Source organism: Muntiacus reevesi, chromosome 8 (genome assembly GCF_963930625.1).
Source record: "Muntiacus reevesi chromosome 8, mMunRee1.1, whole genome shotgun sequence".
Classification (NCBI taxonomy): Eukaryota; Metazoa; Chordata; class Mammalia; order Artiodactyla; family Cervidae; genus Muntiacus; species Muntiacus reevesi.
In genome coordinates this window covers 18,931,511-18,952,319 of record NC_089256.1, presented here as the reverse complement: position 1 = coordinate 18,952,319, position 20,809 = coordinate 18,931,511, and the positions used below count along the sequence as shown (strand labels likewise).

General features: G+C 42.1%; 1 protein-coding gene across 1 annotated transcript in view; it reads left to right on the top strand.

The window, feature by feature from the left end:
- Positions 1-14,958: 14,958 nt before the first annotated feature.
- The window catches only part of ATP2C1 (ATPase secretory pathway Ca2+ transporting 1), a 152,524-nt gene continuing 146,673 nt past the window's right edge, over positions 14,959-20,809 (top strand). Inside the window, exon 1 of the mRNA XM_065942785.1 lies at positions 14,959-15,206. Coding sequence (XP_065798857.1) covers positions 15,099-15,206 — 108 coding nt within the window. The 5' untranslated portion in view covers positions 14,959-15,098. The remainder of the gene's footprint in view (positions 15,207-20,809) is intronic.

Genomic DNA, 20,809 nt, shown 5'->3' with positions numbered 1-20,809 from the left:
CATCATGGAGCATCTCAGAATTGTAGGATGTCAGATCCAGACAGGACCTCGGCAAGAGAAATCATAAAGAGCCAAAAGGAATTCTGTAGAAATAAAGATTCTATAACTGTAAACAAAGGCTTCTGGGGAGATAGAGTTATATGTAAGTGCCTGAAAACTGATATTAAGGAAGGAATGAAATTGTGTTACCAACCAGGGTTCTTGGCCTCTTTAATCAATAGAAATTGATAAGAAGCCAGACAAGAAATGTAGGCAAGGCTTTACTGGGACTGCTGCTGCAGCAGGGAGTATGAAAACAAATAACAGCTTCCCTTGCTTGCCCCTGAGGGGATGTGAGATGGTTCCTTATAAAGAGTGAGGGTAGGGATGTGTCTAGGGGTCAGGCTGGAAGGGTGGCTTAGGTGTTCTGCCCACCCCCTTGGTGGTGCTGTTTGCAGGGGACATGTGCAGTACTCTGCTTTTGCTGCTGGAACCCTGTTTTTGTTGGGGTTTTTTTGTATCTTGATGTTCATAATTTGCCCCAGTTATGCATGCACATGACTATTTTTAATCCCTTATAGTTTTTTGTATTCTGTTGCTTGAGGAGACATTTATCCAGGTGCAAGAACTTCAACAAAGGGTTCCAGGTCCCAGTCAGTCTCAATTGTTTGGGATAGGTCAAAGAAATAAGTCAAAGTAACAATTTTAAATAAAGCAACTGTGAATAAGGTTGAGAATTTTGTTTTAATGCTGATGATAGTAATGGAGACTTTATTCATTTTGATTAAATTTTTACAACATTAAATAATACAGAGAGCTTTCATCCAGATAACTCGAGCATTGCAAATAAACTGAGTAGGCAATATTGTTCCAAACTTTGTAGAGATGTAGGTCCTCACATATAGGAAAGAGGAAACAGTTTAGGTAGAAACAGACATTGTTCTGATCATTCTTCCTGCGCCCAACAATGTGCTGAGATCCTCAATGCCCAGTTTCTATCCTGAGGCAACTTGACTCATCGTTATGGGCTGAATATTTCTTCTGTCCCCCATAAATTAAAATTTTGGAAGCCTAACCTTAAGATGGGGTCTTAAAGTTTTGATGAGGTCAATAGTGTGGGGCCCAAATCCAATAGGATTAGTGTCCTTCTAAGAAGAGACCGGAGTGCTCTCAATGTCCTTCTGTCTCTGTGTGCACCAACCAAGGAAAGACCATGTGAGGATGTGATGAGAAGGTGGCTGTCTGCAAGCCGGGAAGAGAGCTTTGACCAGAAACCAGATTCGCTATCCCTTTGATCTTGGATTTCCCAGCCTGCAGATCTGTAAGAAAACAAAGATCTGTTGTTTAAACTACCCAATCTGCAGTTATTTTGTTACAGCAGCCCAGGCTGACTAAGATACCCACCAAATCATACACATCATTATGCAGTACACTGCTCACAGGTAAAGTGAAAGTGTTAGTCGCTCAGTCATTTCTGACTCTTTGTGACCCCATGGACTGTAGCCCGCCAGGCTCCTCTGTCCATGGAATTCTCTAAGGAAGAATACTGGAGTGGGTTGCCTTGCTCTCCTCTAGGGGATCTTCCCAATCCAGAAATTGAACCCAAACTGGGTCTCCTGCATTGCAGGCGGATTCTTTATCACCACAGCCTCCAGGGAAGCTCATAGGTAAACCAGTTATAATGGAGAATTATCATTTGTTGACTGCCTGTGTGATAATCTTCACAACAGTTGTTTTATTTTTTATCTTTCAGTGAGAACGTTTTATGGCATTAGTTGATGTTCTAAGAAATGGTAGCATTAAGTGAACAGCTATAATGGAGCTTGGTTTGAGCCAAGAGTTATGTTAAAGACCAGGAATACACAGGCTGGAAAAGGTGACTGTTCTTATTTAGAAGTACAGGCTCCATGTGTAATGGGAATGGAGAGATCTCTGACCACATATCTGTTACTTCAACCACCGTAATCCAGACCTAAAACATCTCACTAGTCACAGGGCTTTACATGGAATGGATGACACCATAAATACTGATTGGTGTGCTCTTCAGCTTAGTTCATTCTATAAGCACATTCTGTGCACCAGGCATTCTGCTTGGAGATGGAAGAGGATACTAAATAGCTATGAAGGCAATACTGTGTAATAGTTAAGAGTTTGGGATTTGGAGTTAAATAGAACTGGGCTGGAATTGTCAACTGGTCACTTAAATGCTATATTCCCTCAGGCAATAACTTTACTTCTTTGAGCCTTATTCCTACTCTCAGTTCAGTTCAGTTCAGTCACTCAGTTGTGTCTGACTCTTTGCAACCCCATAGACTGCAGCATGTGACACTTCCTTGTCTATTACCAACTTCCGGAACTTGCTCAAACCCATGTCGACTGAGTTGGTGATACCATCCAACCATCTCATCCTGTGTCCTCCCCTTCTCCTCCCGCCTTCAGTCTTTCCCAACATCAGGGTTTTTTCAAATGAGTCAGTTCTTTGCATCAGGTAGCCAAAGTATTGGAGTTTCAGCTTCAGCATCTGTCCTTCCAAAGAATATTCAGGACTGATTTCCTTTAGGATGGACTGGTTGGATCACCTTGCAGTCCAGGGACTCTCAAGAGTCTTCTCTAACACCAAAGTTCAAAAGCATCAATTCTTCGATGCTCAGCTTTCTTATAATTCAACGCTCACATCCATACATGACTACTGCAAAAAACATAGCTTTGATTAGATGGACCTTTGTGAGCAAAGTAATGTCTCTGCTTTTCAATATGCTGTTTAGCTTGGTCATAACTTTTCTTCCAAAGAGCAAGTGTCTTTTAATTTCATGGCTGCAGTTACCATCTGCAGTGATTTTGGAGCCCAAGAAAATAAAGTCTGTCACTGTTTCCAATGTTTCCCCATCTAATGGCCATGAAGTGATGGGACTGGATGCCATAATTTTAGTTTTCTAAATGCTGAGTTTTAAGCCAGGTTTTTCATTCTCCTCTTTCACTTTCATCAAGAGGCTCTTCAGTTTCTCTTTGCTTTCTGCCATGAGGGTGGTGTCATCTGCATATTTGAGGTTATTGATATTTCTCCCGGCAATCTTGATTCCAGCTTGTGCTTCATTCAGCTGGGCATTTCACATTATGTACTCTGCATATAAGTTAAATAAGCAGGGTGACAATATACAGCCTGAAGTTACTCCTTTCTCAATTTGTAACCAGTCTGTTGTCCCATGTTCAGTTCTAACTTGCTTCTTGACCTGCATACAGATTTCTCAGGAGGCAGGTCAGGTGGTCTGGTATTCCCATCTCTTGAAGAATTTTCCACAATTTGTTGTGATACACACAATCTAAGGCTTTGGCATAGTCAACAAAGCAGAAGAAGGTGTTTTCAGGAACTCTCTTGCTTTTCCTATGATCCAGAGATGTTGGTCATTTGAGCTCTGGTTCCTCTACCTTTTCTAAATCCAGCTTGAACATCTGGAAATTCTCGGTTCAAGTACAGTTGAAGCCTGGCTTGGAGATTTTTGAGCATTACTTTGCTAGTGTGTGAAATGAGTGAAATTGTGTGGTAGTTTGAACATTCTTTGGCATTGCCTTTCCTTGGGATTGGAATGCAAACTGACCTTTTCCAGTGTTGTGGCCACTGCTGTTTTCCAAATTTGCTGACATATGGAGTGCAGCACTTTCACAGTATCATCTTTTAGGGTTTGAAATAGCTCAACTGGAATTCCATCACCTCCACTAGCTTTGTTCATGGTGATGCTTCCTAAGGCCCACTTGACTTCGAACTCCAGGATGTCTGGCTCTAGGTGAGTGATCATATCATCATGGTTATCTGGGTCATGAAAATCTTTTTTGTATAGTACTTCTGTGTATTCTTGCCACCTCTTCTTAATATCTTCTATTTCTGTTAAGTCCATACTGTTTCTGTCCTTTATTGTGCCCATTTTTGCATGAAATATTCCCTTCTCTAATTTTCTTGAAGAGATCTCTAATCTTTCCCATTCTGTTGTTTTCCTCTATTTCTTTGCATTGATCATTGAGGAAGGCTTTCTTATCTCTCATTGCTATTCTTTGGAACTCTACATTCAAATGGGTATATCTTTTCTTTTTCCTTTGTCTTTTTAGATTATCTTCTTTTCATAGCTATTTGTAAAGCCTCCTCAGACAACCATTTTGCCTTTTTGCATTTCTTTTTCTTGGGGATGGTCTTGGTCACCGACTCTTCTACAATGTTATGAACCTTTGTCTATAGTTCTTCAGGTACTCTGTCTGATCTAATCCCTTGAATCTGTATGTCACTTCCACTGTATAATTGTAAAGAGTTTGATTTAGGTCATACCTGAATGGTCTAGTGGTTTTCCCTACTGTCTTCAATTTAAGGCTGAATTTGCAATAAGAAGTTCGTGATCTGGGCCACAGTCAGCTCCCTGTCTTTTTTTTTGCAGACCGTATAGAGCTTCTTCATCTTCAGCTGCAAAGAATGTAATCAATCTGATTTCGGTGTTGACCATCTGGTGATGTCGATGTGTAGAGTCGTCTCTTGTGTTGTTGGAAGAGGGTGTTTGCTATGACCAGTGTGTTCTCTTGGCAAAACTCTGTTAGCCTTTGCTCTGCTTTATTTCGTACTCCAGGGCCAAACTTGCCTATTACTCCAGGTGTCTCTTGACTTTCTACTTTTTCATTCCAGTCCCCTATGATGAAAAGGACACATTTTTTTGGTGATAGTTCTAGAAGGTCTTGTAGGTCCTCATAGAACCATTCAAGTTCAGCTTCGTCAGCATTAGTGGTTGGGCATAGACTTGGATTACTGTGATATTGTGTCCTACTCTACAGGGTACTTATGAGACATTGCAAATAAAACTCACAACACAGTGTTTGAAGTATTTTGTAAGCCATTAATAAACTGTTAATAATGTCAAATGTGAATTTTCAAATGATAATTTTTGTATGTTAATTATTTGAGCCCTAGGAATTTGCAGTTGAGTTTTGTATTGCTGACCCTGTTCGTGATGCCAATTGTCTTGCCGTTCACACTGTCGGCTGAACCCAGGGTAGGCAAGGCACAAGTTAAGAGTCTGGAAGAAGAGTTGAGGAGCCATAGGAACTGCAGACACGTTTATTCTCTCCTGGTTGATGCAGCAGCCATAGCAGCTACTATAGCATAACCTAACCCAGCACAACCTCTCTCCTGGCTGGCACAGTGGCTATAGACTTGCAGCAGTAATGCCACTGCTTTCTAGGTGGAGCTCATATATCCATACTGCACAAAGTAGCCCGTGATCATAGCCATCACAGGTAGCTGTCATGAGTACTTCCTGACGCACATGCGCAGTGCTGTAAAATGATCTCGGTTGTTACATAGTCATTATTTACAAAGCATGAGACGAGAGAGCCTGAACATGCCATCTTGGCTAATTTATTCTCTTCCCACAAGTTTGAAGTGAGAAGTGGACACATCTCTTTATGAAGGGAATATTGTTATCACATGTATTCAAATAAAATCCAGTGGGAGATATTTATTTCTAGTAGGAGAAAGAAGAGATTGGAGAAAGCTTTAGGAATGCTGTAAACCATTAAGAAAAGTTACTTACTCTGTAAAACAGATAGCCAACAGGAATTTGCTCTATGGCTCAGGAAACTCACACAGAGGCTCTGTGCCAACCTAGAGGGGTGGGATGGGGAGGGAGATGGGAGGGAGGTTCAAAAGGGAGGGGATATATGTATACTTATGGCTGATTCATGTTGAGGTTTGACAGAAAACAACAAAATTATGTAAAACAATTATCCTTTGATTAAAACATAAATAAATTTTAAAAAGAGAACAGTTAATTTCTAATAGTATGTTGTTTGTACTCGTGATAACACAGAAATGGATAAGTAAAGCATCTGAAAATAGATCTAACTTGTTACTGACTGAATTATGTCTCCCCATCCTCACCCAGACCTTTCCAAGTTCATTTGTTAGAGTCCTAATCACTTGTCCCTCAGAATGTGTTTGTATTTGGAGATAAGTATTTGTAAGTTGTAGTTAGTTTACAATGAGATCATTAGGGTGGGTACTAATCCAATATGACTGGGGACAGAGTGTTGATGGCCATCTACAAGCCAAAGAGAAAGGCTTCGAAGAAACCAGCCTTGCTGACACTTTGATCCCAAACTTCTAGCCTCCAGAGCTGTGAGAAAATACTTTTCTGTTGTTTAAGGCACCTGGACTGTGGTACTTCATTGTGGCAGACCTAGTAAACTAATAAACAGCATAAACTAGAACTGAATACAGCTGTCCCTCAGGATCCACAGGAGTTTGTTTCCGGATCCCCGAAGACACCAAAATCTGCAGATTTTATAAAATTGTATTATACAAAATAACATAACTATGGTTGGTTGAAAAGGCAGATACGGAGTTCACAGTTGTGGAGGGCTGATGGTACTATACTCTTGTAAATATATAAGGGACTTGGGCATTCACAAATTTCAGTATCTGAGGGAGTTTCTAGAACCAATCCCTTATAGATGCCAAGGGATGACTGTACAAAATAAAATTTAAATGGTATTGAGTATCTAAATGTAAAAATTAAAGCACTTTAGAAAATATGTAGAAATACTTATATGTATCTAAAAAGGGCCAGAGAAGTCTTATTAAGCAGTTTAGTAAGTCTTGACATGTGTTACAAGATGGAGGCAGGCCTGGGGTAGAGAGGAGTACTTGAGCTGGTGCTAAAGGCTTTAATGAATGAGAAATCATCAGGGGAAGAAAACGTTCTAAACAACTGCCAGGCCCAGAGAGATGAGAAAATCTTACAGCAGCGTCAGCCAAGAAAGAACTTTCCATCCATATTATTTCTCTTTCTATCCCCTGTCTTTGCACTGCCAGATCCAGAAATCTCAGCAATCTGAGGCATGAGGAGAAATGCTAAACTGGGAACAAGAGCAGAAGGACCACTCCTGTCTCTTCTACTGCAAATAGTGCTTAGCAGGTCTCAGGTGGAGGAAGGGGAGAAGACTCACTGGTAAATCAGGTTGAAAATTTTTTCCTGAGAAGCTGCTGCTGCTGCTGCTAAGTCGCTTCAGTCGTGTCCGACTCTGTGCGACCCCATAGACGGCAGCCCACCAGGCTCCGCCGTCCCTGAGATTCTCCAGGCAAGAACACTGGAGTGGGTTGCCATTTCCTTCTCCAATGCGTGAAAGTGAAAAGTGAAAGTGAAGTCGCTTTCCTGAGATGAGGCAGTATCAAATTGAAACTGTGCTTGTGACTTAAAGTTTCTGTAGGATTTTCCAGTTCCTAAAAACGGCCTGGGGGAGGGCCCAAAAGTTTACTCCTGTATAGAGGAAGGTGAAGTGCGTGCACACACACACACACACACACACACACATACACACACACTCCTCACAGGGCACATCTAAAGGGACAGTAGGCATCTAAAATAATGTTTCTTTTTATGTCACCCTATGAGTTCACTGTGTTCAGTGAACCAGTTACACCAGAAAGGACTCAGTTAGTGAGAAAAGTCAGGGGAAACTTAGTCTAGCTAGTCCATAGAATATAGATTCTCCATGAAAACCCTCCCCAAGGAGGTGTTATTTAAGCTGAGACATAAAGAATGAAAAAAGTGCAGCTGCACACAGGGAGAGTTGGTCTTCACCTTTGTGTCTTCCCAAATAACAGTGAGTGTGTTAAAAAAAAAAAAGGGGGGGGGGATCCAGAGGAATCGGGTGGAGAGGGAGGTGGGATGGGAGACCGGGATGGGGAATTCGTGTAGCTCTATGGCTGATTCATATCAATGTATGACAAAACCCACTGAAAAATAAAAAAATAAATTAAAAAAAAAAAAAAAAAGAGGAGGGACACAAATCCAAAGAACCAAATGAATAGGAGAGAAGATAAACACCAATCTTCTGAAAGGAAACTTCAGTCCCCTCCTTAAGGGAGTGAGGGGGGGTCTGGTCCAAATGTTGCTTCTTCTTCTTCTTTTAAAAGATCTATTATTTATTTATTTACGGCTGTGCTGGGTTTTTGCTGCTGCAAGCAAGGTTTTCTCTAGTTGTGGCGAGTGGGGGCTACTCTTCGTTGCAGTGCTCGGGTTTCTCATTGCAGAGACTTCCTGTGGTTGAACATGGGCTCCAGAGCTCAGGCTCCATAGTTGTGGTGCACAGGCTTGGTTCTTCCCGGACTAGGGATCGAACCCGTGTCCCCTGCATTGGCAGGCAGATTCTTAACCACTAGACAACAAGGAAGCCCCCAAATGCTTCTTAAAGCTTTCCAACTGACCTTCCTCTGTCCACTCCCACTTCCAAAGTTACTCACTCTGCCAGTTCCTGAGCCTCTGGGGAATTCTGCAGACCATGTTGGATTTCTTCTCAGTTTTCTGTGTTGCCTCAGGCTTCAGCTCCTCTGTTCTCTAAAGTCAGAGGCCACTTGTTCTGAACTCTGGCTTCCAATTTGTTGCTGTTTGTTCTGGGTGTTAGGAATGACTGATATGTGGGTGTGTTTCTTATCCTCATGGAACTTACTTTGCAAGGGAGGAGATAATAAAAGCAACAAATGAATAGAAAAATAGCAAATTGTGATGAACATAATGAGGGAAACTTACCTGCCAGGACATCAGAATGGAAGTTTCCAATGGAGGCGCTGAGATAGTGTTGGTTGTGTATTTCAGGACAGGTGCTGGACTCTTGTTAGTCAGAATGGGGTGGGGGGTGTGGAACTTTGGCATCACCCTGGAGCTTGTTAGAATTGTAGAATCTTGTGCCCATGCCAGGCCTACCAGGTGATTTATATGCATATGAAAGATCGAGAAACACTGTACTAGAATCATGTAAAAAATCTGGAAGACATTAACCCAAACATTTGTTACAACTCTCTTGGGGCTCTTCCCTACACTGTGTTAAAGACAAAAGTTATTCATGACTTGTTAAAGATGATAAAGGAGACTTTATTCAAGAGGGCCTACGCAAGGGTGGCCTGACAGTGGGGGAGAGAGATTGCACTCAACCCTGAAAATACCAAGGACAAACGGAGACCCCAGTATGGTCAGGTCACACAAGATGGCAATTCTCTTGCTCTCTGTAATCCCCTGCTTGGCCAAGCCTTGCCTCACTCAAATAACTATCCAAATCCTCTTAATTATAGGGTATCTGCCTATGTGCTTGTCCCCTGCCCTCACTGTTGATTTCCCTGGTAACTGATGAGTCAGCCTGACATCAACTGCTCCTAAGAATGGTAGCCTCCTACCCCAATCGTGAAGATTGCTGTCATGTCTTGCCTCCCATCTGCCATACATGATGGGGTGTTGCCCCAGGACCTTTTGTTTCAGATTCATAAGATCCCCTATCCCATAAACTATTGATATCTTTGTCACTGTCCCTGGGCTCTTTCTTTGGTTTGGAGGCTGAGCAATGAGAAGGTTTGCAGGCCGTTGGGGTGCAGCCCAACAGCAGCCAAAGAGCAGGGTTGGGGGTCAGTGGGTGGAAAATTACTAAGAGGAAAGATCAAGGCTAGGAGATTCTTACTAGACCAACTCAGCAGGATTCTTCCTGAAGAGAAGCCATGGTGATCAGATATGAAGGTGAAAGATTTAATCTAAACTGACCCAGCAGGATTTTTGCCAAAATTAAGCACGCAATCTTGGGACATAGTTAAAGAGAAAACTCAAAGGAGCTGACCCAGGTTTGACCAAGATGAGGTCCCCAGGCCAGCAGCATCAGTGTCATCATGGAGGCCAGCCCAACTGCAGGAGGCAGCAGACCTACTACTCCATCCTAAGAGAATGTCACCACTGAGGAAGGCAGGCCAAGAATCTTCAAACTTTTAATTTTTCAAAAGAAATCAGAAACTCAAATATTTACATCAAATCTGACTTTAAATGCTTGCATTTACTTTTTAAAAATGTTACCAACCAAATTGTTTTATAAACAAAATTAGCCTGTGATGGCTAGTTTGCAACTCTTTTCTAATCTGGAAAATGAAATCCATGAGAAAGTTTACCAACAGAGAGAAATATTAAAGTTGCAAAGAAGAGGCTCTTGGAACTTCCCTGGTGGTCCAGTAACTAAGACTACAAACTCCCAAAGCAGGGGACCTGGGTTCAATCCCAGGTCAAAGAACTAGATCCCATGTGCTACAGCTAAAGATCCTGCATGTTGCAATGAAGATCAAAGACCCCACATGCTACAACTTAGACCCAGCACAGCCAAAATTAAACAAAAAAAGAAAAAGCACTCCATTTCCATTTGGTAGAAATTAGGGAACAACTCTCACAGAAAAAGTAGATGATCTTTATGACCTTGGGGTAAAGGACCAGAGAGTGAATATTTTAGGAGTTCTGAGCCCTGCTACTGTAGCAGGAAAGTGATCACAGACAACACATGAAAGAATGGGCATATCTATGTTCTGATAAAACTTTATTTACAAAAACAGGCAGTAAGTCTGCTTTGAACCATGCACCCTTATTTGCCGAACCCTGAGGTAATTCATAAAGGAAAAGACTGGTACATAACAAAATTAAAATTAAGAACTTCTGTTCATCAAAACAAACAAATAAAAAACTCCATCTCCCTCTGAAACACAAATATTAAGCCAAGAGTGAAGTGGTGAGCCACAAACTAGGAGAACATATTTGCAATAATTGACAAAGGATATACTGATAAAAGATTAATGCCTATAAAAAAGTACATATGTGAAAGTGTTACTTGCTTAGCCACGTCTGACTCTTTGCAACCCTGTGGACTGTAGCCCGCCAGGCTCCTCTGTCCATGGAATTCCCCAGGCAAGAATACTGGAGTGGGTAGCCATTCCCTTCTCCAAAGGATCATCTGGACCCTGGCATTGAACCCAGGCTTCTGCATTGGTTGAACTGTGGTTATAATAGGAACTTGGGTGGGAGTTGAACATGCATTCTGGAAAAGAAAAATGCACCATCAGGCGTGTGTGCTAAGTTGTTATGGACTGTTGCCTTTCAGGCTCCTCTGTCCATGAGATTCTCCAGCAAGAATACTGGAGTGGGTTGCCATGTCCTCTTCCAGGGGATCTTCCTGACCCCGAGATCGAACCCGTGTGTCCTGCAGCTCTTGCACTGCAGGCAGATTCTTTACTGCCAAGCCACTGGGGAAGCCCTCAGATGCACCATTCAGTTCAGTTCAGTCGTTCAGTCCTGTCCGACTCTTCGCGACCCTACGGACTGCAGTGCCTCAGGCCTCCCTGCCCATCACCAACTCCCAGAGTTTACTCAAGCTCATGCCCATTGAGTTGGTGATGCCATCCAACCATCTCATCCCGTTCTCCTCCCGCCTTCAATCTTTCCCAGCATCAGGATCTGTTCAAATGAGTCAGCTCTTTGCATCAGATGAACCATAAACAGATATAATTACCCCTGCATGGTGGGGGCACCGAGAAAATGTCATAGGAAGTGGCACAAATGCTTTAATTGCACAGAAAAGCAGACTTTGGTGCTGCGTGAGCTTGTCCTGATGACCAATGGTAAATGCCTCCCTTTCCTCTCTCCTCATTTCAGTTAAAACTGTCTTTGGGGGATCAGGAGGCTGGGCCAGTTTCCACAGACCTAGTTGGAAGAGTGATTTCTCAGTGGTATTCATTATGAAAAATGGTTTCTGTTTCTAGGGCTAGCTGCTTCTCCATCATCCAAACTGCCTGCCCGTCACTTGGTATCTGGGCTGGAGTAGCTCCCAGAGAATGAAACTCTCAACTCTGATGGTTGAAGAAGAAAAAGAGAAGGAAATTGATGTGGTTTTAGTTTTGTCCTGATGCAACTGGGAAACTCCGCCCACTTAAAGGTATCCTGGAGACATGTTTTCTGCTTTCCTTTCCTGTTTCTCATCAGAAATTTAACACTTGGGTCCCATTCTTTCCTCTTTGCCTTTCCCCTTTAACAAATTACATTGGTATGCATTAATGAAATACCTACTGTTTGCAATGCGTGGTGCTAGGTAGCTTCACAAACCCACATTTTTATCTCACCTTCTCCAATGTGTGAAAAGGAATAAACTAAAATCTCTCTCTTCACCACCTTGTCACTATTTTTTCTGGCTTTGGTTTTGCCTCTTTATATTGCTCTTCAAGTGAAGAGGCTGAGATCCCCCATATTTTAAGCTACTTGTGAAAAAGCAGGTAATTCTTACAAATCAAAGAGAACACATGAATATCCTTTCCTGGTGAGAGAACAGTCTCCATCAGTGCCTCTCCTGATTTGTGATTTCTGCTGGTTATTTTTCTGTTGAATAGAGGAGAAGGGGTGGGAGGGAGTCCAAATAACAGGTCATCATTCCGCTTTTTACTGTGTTCTTTGCAGGGAGTGGAATAAACCTCTTATCACTTGAAGCAGTGACACAGTTCTTCTGGTCCTTGCAGACACACTGCAGTCACCAGCACTCTGGCCGACTGCCTTTAGCTAAGGCAGCTGAGTCATGGTGGTGATCAACATGAAACCCCTTCAGGCTGAGATGCCAGGAGTGGCCGCTATGAACACAAAGGGATGATATTTGCCTGAGAAACTGGGTGTGTCAGATCCCATACCATGTTTGTGCTAAATATTCAGAGAAATGGACCACTGCAACCTATGTTAAACAGAAAGTGAGATTATAGCAGTTTTCAACATTTGCAAAGCAGAAAACCTGTATCCATGGATACAAAGTCTTTAAAAAGATCACTAGAATCATTTCACAAAGAAATCTTGAAGAGGTAAATAATAATTCTCTCTTATTTAGAGAGAATCCAGGGTAGGAAGGTGTATGATTCTTCATGAAGATGCACCTGGTCTCAAACCTTGTCATCTTGGTCTGTAGATTCCCATCATTGACATTTGTGTTTTCCTTTTACAAGGCATCTGCACACCTTCCCTTTTTCAGTTAATCCTTAAAGGGGTCCTCAGAATCCATTTCTATATTGGGCTGAGGGGCTGTGCGTTGTACTAATTGGGAACTGAGATTCTGGGGTCAGCCTATTTGATTGGAGTCTCTTCTCTACTTTGTAGCTGTGTGACCTCAGCAAATTGTTTACCCTCTCTGAGCTTCAGTTACCCCATAGAGTGCTATAGGATTATATGAGATGATACATGTAAGGAATCTAGCAGAGTACCTAGTCCAAAGGCCCAGTAAATATTAGACATAATTTGTATTTATTACCAACTAAACACCTAAGGGAATTTTAATTGCATTTGCTTCACCGGTTTTTCTTTTCATGCTCAATCTAGTCAGGATAGTTTTTGGTTTGCAGTTTTTTTCCTCCCTCCCCATCTCTTTTCATCACTCTCCTCAACCCAGGAAGAGATGACTGTGAAACAACCGTTTGGAATGAGGTCTGCTTTGCGCTGCTCCATTGGGAAGAGGCTTTGATCCCCAGCCGCGCTGTGGGGGTGTGGCCCTGCCTGCAAAAGAGGCGTCTGTGAAGCTTTTGATAGTTTCAAAAAGAGAAGCCAAAGGGCAGCTTGGGGCTTCCTGGAGCGTGTGTATAAATGGACCTATGCCTGCGCCTGGTGCCCTGAGGGCCACCCCTCTTCCCGGGGCCAGAGCAGGCTGGGAGGGCACAACACACATGCCCTTAGCATTCTGGTGGCTCAAAAGCATGGTGCTTCTCTGCGACTCCTATTAGAGCGGGCTGTCCCCAGCCTGTGGAGGAAGAGGGCTGCAAGAGCCTCGGTCAGTATGTAGCAGTGCGCCTGGAGAGAGGTCATGAGGGCAGGGCCTCCTCTGAGGAGCCAGCCCTAGCGGTATTATGCAAGGGACCTCCTGGAATTGCCAGCCTGGCCCTGGTGAGACTGGAAGATCACCTTGCAAGTGGGCTGATGCCAGCCTGACAGATGGTCTGGGCCGCTCACAGCACAGCCCACATTAGCTGATAGAGTATGTTCCCTGAAGGCAAGTAGCCCAACCAGGGTGTCAGGGAGGCTATCCAGGGGAAAGGCACAGGCTGCAAAATGGGTTCCCCAAGCTCTGCTTGACCTCTGCAATCTGGCTTTCAGTGCTCTCTCTGAAGGGGAGAAGACCAGCTCTCCTCTTTCACCTGAAAGCAAATCACTGGCTGATGTATACCCTGGACTATATATGACAGCCCCTCAGAAAAGTGGCCAAATGTTCCAGCAAATAAACCAGCTCCTGCAAAGTTAAAAAGGGTAATAAAATAGCAAAGCCTACTAGGGAATTTTGTTCAGAAACCCTGTGACTTCTATAGAGAATTAAGAAAATAATGAACTTTCAAATTTTATGATTTCATGTCCTTTATGACCACAGACCTCTTGCCATGTTCTCTTTTTTAAGCATGAATCCTTTTCATAAGAGTTAGAAAGTAAATGTATAACATCTTTCTTCCTTAAGCTCAGAATAAAGTCTGGGGAAATTAAATGTTCCAGGATTCAGCCTGTGAGTATGTGATAAGGATTCATGGAGAGAAGCCTTTTAACTCAAAACAAAATCTGTTTGCAGCTATTGTTCAGCTGACATAAAGTATCTGGTTACTGGGCATGTTGCATAACGCATGATAGTGTAAACCAACCATTTTAAGTTCTGACACTGAACTCCTTGATAAGGATGAAGACTGAAGTAATTTGTTAAATTTTTTTTAGAAATCCTCTGAAACAATGCTTCTCAAGGCTGAATGATTCAACACTTTAGAACTGAGATGCTGCTGAGGGTTGTGTGTGTGTGCTCAGGCTGATAAGAATTCTGGAAGGAAGCAGGAAAAAACCATGTCATGTCCTCTTTAAGAGCTAGAAAAGCTGTCAGAAGAATTAAGATTAAACCTCATGAGAGTCTGTGGGTGTGGAAAGTCACCAGCTACCTAATATTAACATAGCTTGCAACAGAACGCTGTTGCTAGAAATAGGACAGTCACATCACTACCACTAAGCAATTTGCATCCGGCAGACCAGCCCCTGGATTCCTCCTGGCTCCTGCTGCCCTCTGGGTATTGCATTTCTGGAAGCTTTCAGGCGGCCTTGGGACGTGGCTGTCTGCTTTCACCATGAATTCTACCTGAAAGAGGAAGCAGCAAGGAGAAGAACACCTGCTTTGTTTGCAGGAAAGTGGTCAAGCTACAAGCAAATCTCTAGGCATCTGAGGAATTGTGCAGCAGCTTCTAGATTTCATGTGGTTGCTGACAGGGAGGGGCACATAAGGATCTTTGTGTTCTCCTCACCATGGATAATCTGATGCCTCAGTCAAGATTCTCTTATTTCAAAAAATATCCTCTCCATGCAATTAGAAAATATTTATCGATGCTGAGAAACCAAAAAGAGGAAGAACAGGTACCATTTTGTTTATTTTACCTTTAAGGTTAATGGGGGTTTGCTTCTGGGTGTTGCTTTTATGTCACTTGGTGATTTAGTTTCTGCTAATTTACCTGTTTGTAGGCACAAGTCGGCGTTTGCTTTCAGCTGTTCAGACTTGGCAGAGGAGCAAACAGGCATGTGGGGGATTTATTTGAACTTGGAACATTTGGATCCCGAGATTAAGCTTAAGTTCTGTAATAAAACCTTGTGCTTCCTTTTTTTCAGACTAGCTAGACTAAACTGCTCTGAGTTAAAATTGTGTGGATTCCTTGATAATTTTCTAGGGCCTCAAATACAAATTTTAAAACTGTTAATATCTTGACAGACAATACTATCAGGCCCCAGAAATATACTTGGCTTTTTGTACACATTTATGTCTAGATTGATATCACCAGGATTTGCCAAACAAAGAAACATTTTGTAGACTGTAAGTATGACAGCCTTAGACAGATCACTAATTGTAAGGATCTTTCAGAGTAATTAGTCATTTTTTTGGTGGAAGTTAGGGGACAGATCACTGCTGATTTTAGTCTTTTTAGCCAATTGAAAGTACTTCTAGTAGTAGATTCTAGCATGTGGGAGTTTAAGCATAAAACAGCAAAAAAAAAAAAAAAAAAAAAAAAAAACCTGCTAAAATGTTTGATCATTACTTTTTAAAAACCATGCATTCATTTTACTGTTTTGAGATTTATATCATTCTATCCCTTATAATGTATGAAAAGGCATTTCCTAAAACTACTTTTCTGAATCATACCAAACTGTAAGAAGAAATCACTGTGTTTGATCCACTTGAATCTAGTTTAGGAAAAAGGATGGTAGTGGTAAAGGACAAATGTGTGGCCGCATTGAAGACCCAAAAAGTCATAAATTGTGTGTGTATCATGCTAGTAACTAGAACTGCAAAACCTCATGGGAAACAGGAGCAGTGTCCTGTATTTGAACAAGATGCCCTACTTAATAAAACACTTCCAAGATGAGAAAGCAAAGGTCAGCAGACAGAAAATCCTCTAATGACAGGTTTCCCCAGAAGTCAATGGATAATTCAGAAAAATAAGAATTATTATTACTGTTTGGGGGAAACTGCTCTTATGCAGTTCCTTTGATGATTTTACCAGTGCTGGAAATTTAGACTGTGCTAACTAAAGGGGTTAGGCTGGTCTAGATTATCTCTTATTTAGGCAAGTTGTTGGCATTACAAGGAGATCTCTTGGTTTCCAAGTCTCAGTATATCCTTGCTTTTTAAGTGGAAAGCCAGAGACACAAGTGCTGTTTCTGGGTTGGCCACATTGGCTAAGTCCACACCCACAGGCTTCTTCAGGCCTCATGAAGCGGGGAGGGGAGGGAGAGGAGGCTAAAAGGATGGGGCTGGAACTGTGAAATGTGGATTAGGTAATTGCCCCTCCCTTTTCTCAGTATTTGTCAATTTTCAGAGATGTGGCTATATTGCTTGTACATTTAATTTTTTAAGTTTATTTTTTAAATGTTACAAAATGCATTTAGAAGACGATTAGAATTTAATAGGATCCTCTGTCTTGGGCTGAGTGGACTGTCCCCTCCCCAGTTGCCAACCATTCGGGATGACCTGGAATAGCGATGAGCATTGCGCTGATTTCTTAACTCACTATATAAACTAATGGAGACAGTAAGAAAAATAACATATTCAGTTCCTCTCTGAAACCAATTAACAGCTCTGCAGCATAAGGCTCACAGAATTAGAGAAATGAGGTCAAAGTCAGTCATGGCTAACTTTGGAAAGCTCATTGGAAAGTTAGAAAGGAGGTTGGTAATATGTATAGTTTTAGAACCTACATTAACTATCTCTAATCCTTATATTCCCATAGAATGAATCCTCAATACAAAAGTGAGGGACTTTCAGACTGTAAGAGGCCTTGCTCAAGGCCACCAGCCAGCAAGTGCTGAAGGCAAATTGGGAACTTGGGTCCGCTTGGCTTTAAACTGTATCCATTTTCCCATGCTTGATCTCTTCACGATCTAGCGACAGCAACACAGCTTATACTGACCTGAGGTGGCTTCATCAACTTGAATCTCTTCTTCCATGTATCCTACAGATGAGGGATCAGAAAATAGAGGATGACTAATAGATAAGAACTTGGGGGATGACCTGGTGCTTTCCTGTTTCTTGAACAGAAAGACTTCTTTCTGAACAAGAAATAAGATCTAAGAGCTGACCTGACATGTCTTGCCTATTTAATGGTAAATTTGCTTAGGAGAAGGAGAGTGATCTTGGGGGCCAGAGGGCACGTACAATAACTGTAAATAAATATGCTTTTTGGAATTAGACCCTTGAACTAGTGTAATATCATCTTCCAACAAAATTAATACACTTAATTTTTTTTGCTATCTCTCCATATTCTTGTTATCTGAAAAAGCAACCATGTTACCAATGATGTCCTCATACATAAATACGAACACAAATGTTGACCTAGCAAGGACTGACCGTCGTGCTAACAGAGCTCTGCTTTGTCATCTTGTTTGTGGAATTCTTTTGATGATTAAGCAAGTTTTTCATATATATTGTGTGTGGAGCATTTTTATAGGTGATGAGGATCAGGTGTAGTATACCCCCTCTGTGATGTTTACAGTCTTAACTAGTAGGAAGAGCTGTTCTCTTTCTATAAGTGTTTATAATATGAGGCAAAAACCATACATTGCTGTCATAGCAAGTATTTTGTGGCTCAAGACCTGCCCTGAGTAGTTTGTTTAAAATGAGGAGGATGGTCTTTGGGGGTCAGGGGTTATGCACTGTATCTATGCTGTGGTTACAGATTAGAACCAGATTTTGTTTTGAAGGCTGTTCTAAAGTTTCTCTTCAGTGGCTTAAGGAAAATTTTCCAGTTAAACAGGATCCCTGAAGTTTTATTTCTTGCTTTGTTTCTTAGTAAATACCAACCTCAATGTTGGTTTGTTAAATAAATATTCGGATTTAATTTGAACCTTAGAAACTTAGTTCTTCATTTTGGCTCTTATGTCTGCTCTGAATGGCAGTATAAAAATTAAGGCATGCCCTCAGATGCCCCCAAAAAGCTATGTTGAGATTTGGAACAGTGCATAGGGTGTTGTGTTGCTGATGCCGACTTTCCTCTCTAGGTAAAATGATAGAAACTTTATTACAGCCTGGTTTAAGAAATATTAAGAATTTTTAGCTCCTTAAGTAAGTGTATTGTTGTATTTTGATAGTATACCAAAGTTATCCATTTTTAAAAGCCTCTAAAAAAATTCATGAGATGCTATTGGTACTTCAAATGACATCTCAGGGGAAAACTAAAGCCATTTGCCCCTTGTCCTTATGCTTGGGTAGAGAAAAAGCTTTAATGCTTTAGAAGCAGGAAGAAAAGATGATCCTTGTAGAATTTAAGGTAGAGGGCAGAGACTCTACCCCATTTCTGCAGAGGAATTTGCATGTTTGTATACAAAGCAACACTGATAGTTACATTAAGCAACATTGACAGTTAAATTGCTGTCATAATATGAAGTTGAACCTTAATATTTGGGACTATTAAATATGACATTAAAAGTTGAACTAGTTTATCATGGCAAATTCAACAGTCTCTATCTGAAGGGAGAAATGTAAAAGAGAGCTGTTTATTCACCAAATAAAAAGTCTCCAATGGTTTTCTTCATGCCTCAGTCTGTTTGGGCTGCTGTAACAAAATATCATACACTTAAAAACAGCAGAAGCTTATTTCTCACAGTTCTGGAGGCTGAAAGTACAAGATCCAGGTGCCAGCCAATCTGGTATCTGGTGAGACCCGCTTCCCGCGTTCAGATGCTGACTTCTAGGCTGTGTCCTCACATAGCAGAAAGAGAGGAGGGAGCTTTCCAGCTCCGCTTTTATAAGGTCACTAACACCATTCACGTGGGCTCTCTTCTCATGACCTGTCACCTACCAAAGGCCCCTCTCCTAATGCCATCACATTGGGGTTAGGATTTCAGCATACAGACTTGGGGGACACAAACAAGTGTGTCTGCAGCACTTCATAGCCTGTAAACGCCCAAGGACTGGAATTGATGGCTTGTATGAGGATGAATGTTCTTCCGGTCACGACACACACTCTTATACTCTGTCTCTCTCCCAAACCTGTCTTCTCGAGAGAATGTACCACCATCCATCCTGCTGCTCAGGCAGAGACCTAGGAGTCATCTCCAGCACTTCCTGCTCCCTCAGTCAATATCTAATTTATCAGCAAATCCTTTCAGTTTTATCCCCAAGTGTGCCCCCAATTATTCAATCTACTTCTCCCTCTTGCCACCCTAGCCCAGGAGGCCAGCTCCCTTATCTGAAACATTGTGACAGCCGTCTCATTGGTCTCCCCCCAGCCACTGCTCTCCTGTCTAATGGGTTCTCACTGCAGTTAGGGGGTCTTCCAGGGACAAACTGACCGTGAAACTCCCAGCCTCAGCACACTGCCAGCCCCCATGCGCTCTCCTGCTGTATGCCCACCCCAACTCCTGTCTCCTCCTCTCTCTGCACCCCTGTCACGTCCTGGTTAGGCCTTTGTCCCAACTATCACTCACGATCCTCCCATAGCTAATACCTACTCTTCCTTCAGGTGTTAATTCAATATGAGGCCCCCGAGGGCAGCCTTTTCTGACTATCTTACCTTGTTCCCTCTCCTCAGCATGTATTACTTGGGAGGCACCTTATAACTCTCTGTTGCTGTGCTCATCCCAGTAGCAATTGAGCACCTATTTTGGGGGCCACTTGCTTCCCAATATGTCCTGGAGGGCAAATAAAGTGCCTGCTGCATGGAAGGCACTAAGAACTCATTTGTGGAATTGGTTCTCAGGGGCTGGGTGGTGAGGGTGGCAGTGGGGAGGGGTCTAGGCAGATAATGAATGCTATTCTGAGATGTTTGAAGGAATCCTGAATGTTAGGCTCTGGGAGGAAGAAATTTAAGGGGTGATTGTTATGTGTATGTACTTGTTCCTTGTGTGTTTCACAAGACACATATGGCCAATTTGTGGAGAAAAGTGGAGGTGGTATTTGGGAGGTCCCAGAGAAAACAGCCATAACTAATGAGCAGAACTGTAGGGAGAGTTGGGATACAATAATAAGGATGAACTTTCTAAAAAGTGAGGCAAAACAATGGGCCACCTTTTGTGGAGTGCAGGGTATGTGACCCTCCTTGAGAGATGATGTAGTGATGGTTTCTGCATCATGAAAGAGAAGATTGAATGAGGCCCATTTCAGCCCCAATATTCTGATGCAGTGAATAGAAAGATGATTCAGACCCCTTAGGAACAAAGGTGACTTATGCAAAATGTTGGAATCCAGTATTGCCGGGAGAAATATCAATAACCTCAGATATGCATATGATACTACCCTAATGGCAGAAAGCGAAGAGGAACTAAAGAACCTCTTGATGAAGGTGAAAAGAGGAGAGTGAAAAAGCTGGCCTAAAATTCAACATTTAAAAAACCTAGATCATGGCATCTGGTCCCATCACTTCATGGCAAATAGATGGGAAAAATGGAAACAGTGGCAGACTTTATTTTCTTGGACTCCAAAACCACTGCAGATGGTGACTGCAGCCATGAAATTAAAAAACCCTTGCTCC